The 13133-nt window shown below is 44.7% G+C and overlaps 1 protein-coding gene across 13 annotated transcripts in view; it reads right to left on the reverse strand.

Annotated features, from left to right (window-relative positions):
* Positions 1-13133, reverse strand: part of Bptf (bromodomain PHD finger transcription factor) — a 113596-nt gene that overhangs the window by 15339 nt on the left and 85124 nt on the right. For 9 of the 13 annotated variants that reach the window (XM_057776737.1, XM_057776734.1, XM_057776729.1 and 6 more), the window contains 6 exons: positions 11635-11743; positions 9789-10006; positions 5281-5521; positions 3850-4730; positions 2611-2693; positions 2175-2400 (listed from right to left, as the gene is read on the reverse strand). In XM_057776737.1, coding sequence (XP_057632720.1) covers positions 2175-2400; positions 2611-2693; positions 3850-4730; positions 5281-5521; positions 9789-10006; positions 11635-11743 — 1758 coding nt within the window. The remainder of the gene's footprint in view (positions 1-2174; positions 2401-2610; positions 2694-3849; positions 4731-5280; positions 5522-9788; positions 10007-11634; positions 11744-13133) is intronic. The other 4 variants (XM_057776741.1, XM_057776740.1, XM_057776738.1 and 1 more) reach the window with 2 other exon arrangements.

A 13133-nucleotide genomic window follows, 5' to 3' on the forward strand; every position in this document is an offset into this window, starting at 1 on the left:
AGAAGTGCATTAGCTTCTGTCCTCCTGCTTCTGTCTCTTGACTGCTAGGACTGTGCACCCGGTTAGAAAATAGAGTATATTTTGTTTCTGAGGTCTCCTGTCTTAAATCTAGACAAAACAAGGACAGTCTCTCTTATTCTGTTCACTACCTGCCAGGCAGGCCATGTTTTAGGTCTTGTATTAGTTCATATGCAGACTCTCTTAGAAGGATCTACTTAAACTAGCAGTGGTGCTGCACACCTTTAATCCTAGCACTAGGAGGCAGATGTAGGCAGAACTGTGTGAGTTCAAAGCCAGCCTGGTCTGCAGAGTGAGTTCCAGGACAGCCAGGTATGCACAGAGAGAGAGAGACAGAGAGAGAGACACACACACACACACACACACACACACACACAGAGAGAGAGAGAGAGAGAGAGAGAGAGAGAGGTAGGTCTAGTGTGTGGAACTCAGGCTTCCAGGGTTGAGGACAAGCATTTTAACCTTCTGAGTGTCATCTTGTGGTCCTTCCCTGGACATGGAGGCACAGGCCATAACCCCAGTATTGAAGAGGCTAAAGCAGGAGACCCAGGAATTTGAAGCCAATACTGTGCTAAAGAGAGATCCTGCTTGAAATCAACCAAAGGCAAAGGCTTTATATAGATGCTTATAAAAAGATAAAATGAAAGAAAGAATAAAGCAATTGCAAGTCAACAGTACTTTTTTTCAGTATTTATTTTGTATGTAATTTTTTTTTTTTTTTTTTTGGTTTTTCGAGACAGGGTTTCTCTGTAGTTTTGGAGCCTGTCCTGGAACTAGGACCAGGCTGGCCTTGAACTCACAGAGATCCGCCTGCCTCTGCCTCCCAAGTGCTGGGATTAAAGGCGTGTGCCATCACTGCCCGGCTGCATTTAAAATTTATATATATAAGAGAATGACACGATTTCATTATGAAGTTCTCTCTGGCTGCCTTGTAATTCACTATGTAAAGACCAGGCTCGCCTTGAATCCTGGAATCCTTGAATCCCAAGGGCTAGGATTAGGGTTATGCAGGCCCCGAATAGTCAAATACTGTCAAGCGTGAGGCTGTAATTTAAATGTTTGATGCTCTGTGAATAGATCTCTTACCTGAACTGGACCACAGCACCATCTGTGAAGATGTATTTTAAGTTTTCTGACTCTACTGTGAAGGGGCTCTCTTCCCCAAGACACTGTGGCAACAGCTGTATTCTGCATTAGTACTAATTCTGGCAACCTTAACTCTCTTAAGAATTTTAATGTGGTTTCCTTGGGGATGTCAGTGTAATAACCGCATCACACACAGTAACAATTCTGTCTTCTTTCTTTCAGTTTGTGCTTCCTTCTCTCATCTTCCTCCAGTGAATAACCTGATTGCTGGCCCTGACTGGCTTATCTTCTGTGGGAAGACTTCCAGGCTTTTGGGTCATGTAATGTCATTTGTTGGTCTGATGGGTATTTTCTTAAAATGTGCAAGACACCTTATTTGATGCTTTCAGGAGTCTGCTTATTAATCAGAAAGCTCTGTAAACATGCATGAATGGATTAGTGGTGCCTACAGAATCACTTTCAGGCTAGGAAGAATTGTCTTTATAAAGGGGCATTTGTTTTTCTATGTTCACATTCCTCTGCATTCTTCTGAAGTGTGTGTGTTTTTTTTTTTTTTAAAAAGAATCTTTCTCATTTTACATACCAAGCCCAGTTCCCTCTCCCTTCCCTCCTCCAACGCCCTGAAATGTGTTCTTGACAAGTGATGGCACAGGCACTAAAAGCCACGCCACACCCAACACGGGGAAGAAAGCTCAGCACAAGCCCGGCAGTGGTGGTGCACACTTTAAATCCCAGCACTCTGGAGGGAGAGACAGGCAGATCTCTGTGAGTTCAAGGCCAGCCTGTTCTACAGAGTGAGTTTCAGGCCAAAAGGGCTGTTACAGACAAATCTTATCTGGAAAAACCAAAGCAAAACAAAACAAAAAGACATCACAGCCCTCTCAGCTTAGAGGAAGTTGGCTATACTATCAAAGGTCTGCCTCATTTCAAAAGCCAAGGAGCCTTTTACTCTTAGGGAGACAAACATTTGTATGTAAATCCTAGACAGTGAGCTGGAGTTTTAGGCCTAACTAAAGATGGAAGGAAAGAAGCTGTGTTCAGCTCTGGCCAGGCAAGGAGCACGCGCCTACCTGTACTTGGATCTGCAGCTCTTTGTCCAGGAGCGCCCTCTTCTTCAGGATCTCAGCTTTGAGCTGCTCCTTGTGTTTGAAGAGCAGAGCAGAGAGCTTGCTGGCATTCTGCTTGCTCCGCTTCTGCTCCACACTCTCCTCGCGCTTGCGTTTCTTAGCCGCCTGTTTCTCTTCTTTATCTATCTTATCCAGAATATACTTCATCACCTGGTTACACACAATCATTCTAGAGAAAAACACACAACCCTTGTAATTTGTAACACTGGCTGCTTCACCCTGAAAGGCAAGGCACCATTTGTCTATGACTCTAATGATGCACAAACTGACTGCAGAGTTTCAAGGCGTGACTATGAGCCACTCCGGGCATTAAACTTGGGTAAGACCAAAGCCAAACCAAACTGTGCAGACTCTCAGGTGGGCCTGTGTCTCTCCCTACCTTTGATTTTCTTCTCTTTCAGCTGGAGTCATGGTCTTTTTCTGTTTTAAATGTTCTATTACAGCATTATGCTTCATCACCACCTTGAGAACAGAACAGATCCATAAATGCACATTTTTATAAGACACAAGTCCAGTTAGCACACAGGAGGAAGCACAGCACACGCTGGCGTTTGAACTTGTAAGCACTGTCTAACTAATACAGATAGAAAGCTACTGGGTGGTCTCAGGTTCTTACCGTGCACCATGCACCGAATTACGCTAAGCACTTGACATTGCTTATTCCCCATTAACACTGAAACGCAGGTATACTTTTTTTGTCAACTAAACACCAAGACAAAGCAATCAACCAACTTGCTTGAGTTTAAATAGGAAATAACACAGCCCATAATTTCACCCAACTCTCATGCTCTGAAGGGCCTCACCCACTGTGCAACCACCAGGTTGAAGAGTACCCTGCTCTCTACAAAGATCTGGAAAATGGATACCGAGGTAACACTTGGTTTACAGATGAAATAGTACAAGAGCTGGGATTTGAACAAGTCACAGAGGACTTAAGCTCAAAGAAATATTAACTTACACCTTCACAATCATGTACATGATGGAATTTAATCCTAACAATTCCATGTGGTTGGAGAGAGACGAGTTTTAATGTAGATACAGCTCAGGGAGAAAACAGAGCTTCAGAGCTTGGTAAGATGTGAAACCTCTTGCCTAGCACTGATGGGGTCACATGGCTGCTGACAGGAGTGTCCTCAGAAAGACTGCAGGTCACCAGCTTCGTTTTGGCAGAACTCTAGCTGTCTAAAGCGACTTATTGCAACCCAGGGACTACTCCACGATGCCCCTGCTAAACATCACCACCTTACACGAAAGCTACGGACAACATCTGGGTTTAAGACATTTTTACAAAGGTGTGGCAAATAATGCAAATGAATTCAGTCTGCCCACAATTTGCTTAGTCAATAGGCAAATGAAAGAATGACACTTGCAAATCAAACGCCTTCAAATGAATTGCTACACTGTGATGGTGGCCTTACCACTTGGTTTTCTACCAGGGAAAGATGGGTTCTAATAAGCACTGGTGCCACGTGTCTATTAAGGGGTCCCAAATCAGAGCCAGCAAGTGGTCAATGACCTCGTCTCATTCAGGAAGCCTACCACAACCAAACCACTAAGTCTACCGCACAGCACAATAATTCACGCTACTGAACATGCTGCTTTGACTTAATGACTTTACCTGTTTCTGAATGATTTCACTTTGGTTAGAAGCTTGGAGGGTGTGTTCACGCTCAATTTCTATCTGCTGCTTCTTCTTTTGCTGCTGATCCCTGAGTTGCTGAACCCTCTGCAACTGCTCTTGCACACTGGCTGCCTGCACTGTGACCACACTCTGAACATGCTGAGTCTGCACAGCACTGCTTTGCTGAACTTGAATGGGTAACTGCAGTTTGATTTGCTGGGGCACAACACCTTGCTGAGCCTGTATCTGAGCCACAACCTGTGACTGGATCTGAGAGAGAACCTGGATTTGCTGGAGCTCAGGCACAGCAATGACTTGGGGCTGCAGCTGCTTTGTTTGTAGCTGAGGATAAGACGGGGATGAAATAGTAACTTGACTTAATGTTTGTCCTGGAGAAAGAGTTTGAGTTGAAGACTGTACCTGGGGCTGTGACTGTGGCTGGCCTTGGGAAGGTGTCTGCAGAGATGTGGGGGGCGGGATTGGAATCGGCTGTGAGGTTGTAGTCTGAACTTGGGGTTGCTGTCCAGGAGTCACTTGGGATGGAGTTGATGGGCGTATTCGAGTCAATGGTGGGCTCTGGACACGAACAGGAGACTGTCCTTGAACACTGTTCTGAGGCTGACACTGTTCCTGGGGTTTAGATGGCTGTGCCTGGGAGGGCTGTGCTTCAGAAGGGACATGGGACGAGACAGCTGGCTGGGTCTGGACTTCAGGCTGAGCTGGGGACTGGGGCTGGGGCTGGGGCTGTGCTGCAGGCTGAGGAGTCTGTGGCTGGGCTTCTGCGGGACTCACACTTGATGACTGAGCTGGCGCCATGGTTGTGGCTGGTTGGACCTGGGGCTGGGGTGACAATTTACTCTGTTTTTGTTCCCCTGAACCTGTTAAAAAAAAAACAAAAACAAAAAGACAAAGTGATTTTCCTGACTCTAGGATGGAAGTGTGCAGTGAGAAGACTCTGAAGGGACCCTGAAGCTCCAGTAGAGAAGAGGTGAGCCTTCCATTCAGGTGCGCTCAGATTAGGCATCTCCTGGGCTGGAGAGTGAGGTATTTCCTGCATGCCCTCTGCACGTCATCTAGGCATTCTGAGGCAGACTCTGTCAAGCTTTGCTCTTCTGCTATGGCCTGGCAACAGACAATGACAACTTGTAGGAGGCTGGCTGGTCAAGTGCTGGGCAGACTCACTCTCCCTAAGCTCATCTCCAGGGCTGGAGAAGGAAAGTAGGTACAAGGGCCACAGTATCCATTGTTCCACCCCTCCTTTCTATGATTTTGTTTCACTTTAATGGGGAAGGGTACAGGGAGTCTAGGAACAAGGCATGGAAGCACCGAAGCTGGCTGTATCAGCAGTTAAGTTGTTAAGCAGACTGGAGGCGAGTACTGGGCCCTGCTACTCCATAGCAGAGTGACAAGCGGCAACAGTGTTTCTACCTGCTGCTGTAGAAGTGGTGGTGGTGGTGGTGCTGCTGCTGCTGGTGGTGGTGGCGGCGGTCGAGGCTGTTGTAGACAGTGGGGTGAAGAGAAATCGCTGAACGGTACCATTGGGCATTGCAGCTTGCATGAGCTGCTGCCCTGGCCCAGGAAGGACGGTCATCCCCTGAGGTATCAACTGCAACTGTCCAGTGGTTTGACCCTGTCCTTGAATTACTACTGTTAAACCTTGGTTGCCGCCCTGTGGAAAAAGCAGACAACATGGAATATACAGCATTCAAATCACGAATACATAAAGGGTTTTAATGCAATCCTTTATGTTATAAAGATCCTCCCCTGCAATGGGACCAGGGAAACTGAGGTAAGTTAAAAAAAGGGAATCTGTGTGGAACAGCGACGTCAGCACCTCAGAGTTCTAGTCCAAACTCTCCAATGGGTAGCTAGCAATTAAGCCACAAGCAACATACCAGCTCCAGATCCCATTTAATTAATTAGTAAAACGAGGCACTGAGCAGGTATTAATCCCTACAATTGTGAGTCTGAGGCCACCCTGGGCTACAAAGTGAGACTATCTCAAAAATACCCCACTCTGCCAGAAACTCAGGAAAAAAACTTACTACTTCCTATGGTTGGGTAGCATAAGAACTATAATGTTCAGGTTAAAATACTTTCTGTATGTGTGTGTGTATACATAAATATTTCACGTATGTGTCCACCTTGTTTAAGAGAGGGTCTCTTGTTGGCTGCTGTAAATGCTAGCTGGCCAGTGAACTTCTGGAGATGGTCTTTGTACTACTGTGTGGCTTTGGTATGGGTTCTGGTATGAGTCCCGAAAGTCTTCAGGTTAGTGGAGCAAGAGCTTTCTTAGGGACTAAGCCTCTTCCCAGTCCTTGACCAATTCTCTGCACACTCTCGGTAGTTGAGTATATTTCTGCGGTTTCTCATTTTGCCCATACTCCTTGTATTGTGCCTGATAGGCGAGCTCAGTTCTACCTTCCTTTACTTCTCTGTAAACATTCAACTCGAGACAGTGTGAGCTGGGATGTGCTCAAACCCCCATGACACACACTCAAGCCCTCCTTTATTCTGAACTCTCACGAAGTTGCCTGTATCTTAGTCAGGCTTTAGAATGAACAGTAATCCTGCTCCAGTCCAAGCAGCAGCACTATGGCGTAGCTAGGACTCATCTTTGCTTCTGTTGTCCTAACAACTGAACCCGGTGGCTGTGTGCATCAAGTAAGGCTTGTACCAACTAAGCTACATATCCCTAGCTCTTGGGGTTTTATTTTTTTTTATTTTTATTTATTTATTTTTTTTAAATTTTATGGTTTATTTAACTTTATTTTATGTGCATTGGTGTGAAGGTGTCAGATCCCCTGGAACTGGATTTTCAGACAGTTGTGAGCTGCCATGTGGGTGCTGGGAATTGAACCCGGGTCCTTGAGAAGAGCAGTCAGTGCTCTTAACCGCTGAGCCATCTCTCCAGCCCTTGGGGTTTTATTTTTCCAAAATTCAATTTATAAATTACTTTAATTAGTTAATTAATTAATTAATTAATGGTTCTTGCAACAATTCCTTTGTGGTCCAAACCATTCTGGAACTCACAAGCTTCTTAGCTCTCCCTCTTGAGTGCTTGGTTAGCACTTTCTGTGTGTCTTAAACATAGTTATGGGGCTTGGGAAGCCTAGCTGGGAGTGCCTGCTTAAAATGTGAGAGCCTTTTGGTTTGATCCTGGCAGAGGAAGTAAGGGAGAGAAAAAGAAGGAAAGGTTAAGAAAAAGAAGGTAGTTGGAAGTAGTGGCACATGCCTTGGGAGATAGAGGCAAGCAGATCTCTATGAATTCGAGAATAGCCTGGTTTATACAGCAAGTTCCAGGACAGTCAGGGCTATACAGAGACCCTTGTCTCAAGAGACAAAAAGAAAAAGTGTTAAATACTTACAAAGATAGGGTAGTATCTTTGTAATCCCAGAATTTGGCAGGTATAGGCTGAAAGATTGTGAATTTGAGGCAGGTTTGGAGAGAGAGAGAAAGAAAGGAGTGTGCAAATGGACGGGTGGGAAGGACATCCTGATTAGCAGAGACTTTGCTGAGACGTGCAAAGCCTTAGGTGTAATCCACAGCACCTCATAAACTGGGTGTTGGCAAACACCTCTAATTCCACAATTTCACAGCTCTATCTCAGGATATACAAAACACTGTCTTAAAACAAGACAACAAAAGAAAAGAATATTGTACAAAGATAATTTTTCACCTCTTAGTTACGACTTTTGTTTCAGTGAACTGAGCATGTTTTAAATGAGGCACAAGGCACTGGTCCACCCTCAAGGTCTCCTGTGTGGGGTCAATCAGGCCAGTACCACTGATTGAAAAGCTTGTCTTTCCTCAGCAGTTTGTAAGGCTACCATCGATGTACCGATGTACCGCAAGTACCCAACAGCATGGAGGGCCACGCTGCATATTAGTGACGCACTGCAGGAAGCTTTTGCTGTTTTGTTTGTTTTGTCTTTCTTGGGAAAAGGCCCGACACAGCCCAGAACTTGCTAGGTTGTCAAGGATGATCCTCCTGTTTCTCCTTCCCAAGTGTGGGCATTATGGGCGCATGCCACCATTCCCGATTTATGCAATGAAACAGATCCGCCCAGGGCTTTGTGATGCTAAACAAGCACTCTACCAACCACGGTCTATCTCCAGTCTCTGTTGCTTCACGGGTTGTTTTAAGCACACGTGTAGCATGGTGTATGTGCTCCCTCGTGCATGCACATGGAGGTCAGAGGATGACACCGGCTATCTTCCTTATGTTTACGAGCTTGCTGGAGGATGTGTACACGAGAGGGCACTGGATCCCCTGGAGGAGGGTGTTCTGATCCACCATGTGGATGCTGGCTGGGACTAAAACTGGGTCCTCCACAAGGACCATTTCTTTAGTCTCTTCAGTCTCGTTTAAAAGACGAGAGACACAGAATGTGGCACTCTGCATGTCTGCTATACTGGCTGGCCAGTGGGCTTCCTAAGACTCACCCGTGTCCCTCCTAGCTCTCGAGCTACAAATGTGCGCCACCACAGCTGCTCTTCAATTTGTTTTAAATTGTGCCTGTGTGTATCCCCAGAGTCCAGAAGAAGGCATCAGATACCATGAAGATGGAGTCACAGGAAGTTGTAACTGACATGGAGGCTAGAAACTGAACTTGGGTCCTCTGAAAGATGCATTCTTTGCTGCTAAGTCAGCTCTCCAATCCTCACAGCTGGATTTTTCTTTTTTCTTTTTTTTAGGTGATGGGGACTGACCCCAGGTTCTCATGCTTGTGCAGCGAGCACTTAACCCAGAGTTTTGAAATCTAGTTGCACACAAGCAAATTCTTGCTCTTCAACAGCATCAGTGTTCTTGTTAATCTCTCCCTATACCATTGTAAGACTGGGGGGGGAGGGCACGCTACAAACAGCAGCTGTTGTAGAATACGAGTTGAAGATGTATTACATTTGTTTATGCTGTGGAATACTTGTTTAATGATGCAAAGATGTGTTGCATTCTTTTATGTTACATTTGTTTAACTCCGTAAAGCTGTATTATTTTGCCTGTCCAAAACACCTGATTGGTGTAATAAAGAGCTAAATGGCCAATAGCGAGGTAGGAGAGAAAGAGGTGGGCTGCCAGGCAGAGAGAATTTGAGAACTCCAGAGAAGAGCAAGGAATGAGCAAGCAAGCAGCAAGGAGAAAAGAAGGAGAGAAGGATGCTAGGCGCCAGTCACTCAGCCAGTCATGGAGTAAGAAGGAAAGAAAAATAAGTAAGATAAAAAGCCCAGAGGCAAATGCAGTTAAAGAGAAACAGGATAATTTAAGCTAGAAAAGCTGGCTAGAAACAAGCCAAGCTAAGGCCGGGCATTCATAAGTCACAATAAATCTCCATGTATGTATTTGTGAGCTGGATGGTGGGCCTTCAAACAGTAAAAAAATAGCCAACTACAGTGGGCTTTTGGGAATTTGATGGAAGACTAGACAACAATATTCAATGTTGTAGGCTATCAATTTCATGCATCCAAATTTTGCGTTTTTTTCTATGAAAATTACCCAGTGAAGTTTTGGAAATTGAAAGGCTTATCCCTTTCATTGTTACAGGTCCTAACAGAGGGACTCTAAAGAGCAGAACATTATGTTGCCAATAATAAGTATTCCTGTTTGACTCCAGGAGGCAGTCATTTCTTTTCTGTGTAATTTTAAAAGGTTTTTACTTATATATATGAGCATTTGCCTGAATGTACATCTGTGTTCTGTGTGCTTCCCTGGTGTATTCATGGAGGTCAGAAGAGGCATTAGATCCCCCTGAAACGACAGTTTTAGGTAGTTGTGGTGCTGGGAACTAACCTGGGCACTCTGCAAGGGCAGCCAGTGCTCTAACCTCTGAGTCACCTTCCCTGCCCCAAGCAGCCATTTCTAGAAAGATATATACTTCAAAACTGACCTAAGATCAAATGTAAACTTCAGCTCTCAAATGAAAGCAAAGTCACTTACGTGGCCCTGCGTTAACTGAGTGAGCTGAGCCATGGTGAGCTTCACTTGCCCTTGTTGGGGGCGAGGTGGTGGTGGGGCTGAAGGCTGCAGAGTACCAGCTGCTGTTCCTGGACTTAGGCCTTTTTGCCCAGGTGCGGAAGAAGCTGTACTTGGAGCGGAAATGGCAGTGGAAACAGGCTGTCCTCGGATGATTTGAGTCACCACTTGTTGGGGAGCACCTGTACGAACAAGATACCCTCACTGATCACACGCTCTTAGTATACTTGGAATTAAAACAGTCTGACACTTCAGATGAATGCAGTTAATTTCAATCTTCAAATAGACATTTGGTTGCCAATAACCCAAGATGAGTACACACACAGGACCACTGCCAAAGAGTCCTACTAACTTCAATAGAGTGAAGAAACAACAGTACAGGCCAGCTTTAACCCCAGCACTTGGGAGGCAGACGAATATCCGTGAGTTCTACGTCAGCCTGGCCTACAAAGTGAGTTCTAGGACAGCCAGGGATACACAGAGAAAACCGGTCTCGGAAACAAAACCAAAGGCATTTTCTTGGTCATGAGGTAAATTCTCAGCTTTGGGCTGCATCTATCTGGGTGCTTTCTTGGGAATAATGTACATAAGTCTGGTGGCCTTATGAGATGATGTTCATTACTGCTCCTCCTCCTAAGCTTCTGAGTTATTCTCATCCATTCTCTCAAGATGAGCCACAGACTTAAACTGTGATATGAGAGCTTCAGGGACCTGACCCAAGACTATGTCTTGTGCACTACAGATCAGAAACAATACACAGAAAATTACCATTTAAGATATGGGACTGTTAAACTACTACAGAAACACAGAAGAGACTGCTTCTGCAGACTGGAGAGATGTCAGCGGTTAAGAGAACCTGTTCTTGTCGAGGACCCCAGTTTAATTTCCAGCATCTACACGGCAGCTCATAACTGCCTATAACTCCATCTCCAGACACCAGCCATGAGCATAGTGCACAGGTACTCAATGAAAACACTCACACATGTAAAATGAAGTAAGTAAATCTAAAAACAGACTGGTTCTGGTCAGTAACATGAGGATCACTGAGATAATTTAATACATATATGTTCTCTTTGAAATATCATCAAACCACACATTCAAGCCACATGTCCTTAACCAAAGTCATCTCTAGGGGCTGGAGAGATGGTTCAGAGGTTAAGAGCATTGCTTCCTCTTCCAAAGGTCCTGAGTTCAATTCCCAGCAACCACATGGTGGCTCACAACCATCTGTAATGGGGTCTGATGCCCTCTTCTGGCCTGCAGCATACACACAGACAGAATATTGTATACATAATAAATAAATATTTTTTTTTTTAAAAAAAGCCATCTCTATAGGCCCTCTTTTTGGATTTTCACTGAATTTTCTATCTCCACTCCCCACCCCCACACATGCCAGGGCACAAAAAGCAGGGCCTTATATACAAAAAGCAAAAGCTCTACCATCAAACGCCAGGTCTAGGTCACAGTCTTCAACTCTTAATATCATAGCTGTATCTGTTCACAGCAATTTGTGATTGATTCAAGGTCTGACATTGCCTTTGCATTTTCCATGTACAAAAACCTTTGTTCTCTCGAATGTAATAGTCTGAATGCTATCTTTTATATCTGTCAGAGGCCTGCCTTACTCACTTTGTAAGTGAAGCTGAAAAGGAGACAGAATGGACAGCACTCTATTCGTAACCCACCATGGATTAGAAAGCTAATGTGCACTTAAGCACTAATGCAAATTGGTAGAGAGGGCCAAACAGAGGGGAGTGTTACAATTTCCTACATGTGTTGTCCACATACTAAAACAGTAATGTATGAATACCTGGCTGCACCATCACAGGGGTTCGAATAATTGCCTTGCCTAGTGTTGATTGCTGGAGGGGTGTTCTAATCACCGTCATACCAGGACGGATCTGAGGCCCCGTGAGTACCTGTGGACAAACAGAGACAATGCATTAAAATTGCGAGAGCAGGTGTGGTGGAGCACACCTTTAACCATGGCACCCGAGGCAGAGGCAGAGGGATCTCTGGTCTACAGAGTGAGTGAGTTCCAGGACAGCCAGGGCTACACAGAGAAACTGTCTCAAAAAACAAAATCAAAACAAAAAGAGAGATAAAACTGCTTCAAAATGACTAAAACAGCCGGGCGACGGTGGCGCACGCCTTTAATCCCAGCACTCGGGAGGCAGAGGCAGGCGGATCTCTGTGAGTTCGAGACCAGCCTGGTCTACAGAGCTAGTTCCAGGACAGGCTCCAAAGCCACAGAGAAACCCTGTCTTGAAAAAAAAAATGACTAAAACACACTGGACTTAGAATTCAAGTTCCTTAAACATTCTACAGAGATGGCAGAGAATAGCACTATTTTATATATATACATACACATACACACACAGCCCTGGCTGCCCTGAAACTCACTATGTAGTCCTTTGCCTCCCCACTATTACATTTGAAATTGTAGTCAGTGTTGGTATAAAGGTGGAATTTTGAAGATAGAAACTTTAATTCAAATGTAGTATGAATGTGTTGCCATTGATGACAAAAATTGCTGGGAGACTAAGAGGCAGAAGAAAGGCTCAGCTTTGTCACTACTGCTCAAGAAACCTGGAGAATATAACAAATCAACAAAAATCCAATATCCTTTCACAGTTTAAAACATGACATTAATGACCATATAACTTCAGTTTTATAACTAGAGCCAGAACATTCTGACTTTAAGTTATTTTCCATACTAGCGCCGAAGAAATGCTGTACCTCCTATGTGTACCTAAGAGCTGAGATACGGTATATGTCAATATACAGTTTATGTCAATCCACTCTTTTTTTGTTTGGTTGGTTTTCGAGACAGGGTTTCTCTGTGGCTTTGGAGCCTGTCCTGGAACTAGCTCTTGTAGACCAGGCTGGTCTCAAACTCACAGAAATCTGCCTGCCTCTGCCTCCCGAGTGCTGGGATTAAAGGCGTGTGCCACCACCGCCCGGCTTGCTTTCTTTCCTTCTTTCTTTCTTTCTTTCTTTCTTTCTTTCTTTCTTTCTTTCTTTCTTTCACTCATTTATTTTGTGTGCATTGGTGTTTTGCTCACATGTTTATTTGTGTGAGGTTGTTGGATCCCTTAGAACTAGAGTTACAGTTGCGAGCTGGCATTTGGGTGCTAGGAATCAAACCAGGGTCCTCTGGAAGAGCAGTCAGTGCTTTTAACTACTGAGCCCCCAATCTGTTCTCTTTTGACCAGAAAGAATATAGGTGAATTAAAGCAAAGGTGAGAGAACTCTTGCAAAAGGGAGGGGCTTCAAGAGAGGGTTAGGAAGTAAAGCCTGTTCCACTGC

This window comes from Chionomys nivalis, chromosome 7 (assembly GCF_950005125.1).
Source record: "Chionomys nivalis chromosome 7, mChiNiv1.1, whole genome shotgun sequence".
In the NCBI taxonomy this organism is placed as follows: Eukaryota; Metazoa; Chordata; class Mammalia; order Rodentia; family Cricetidae; genus Chionomys; species Chionomys nivalis.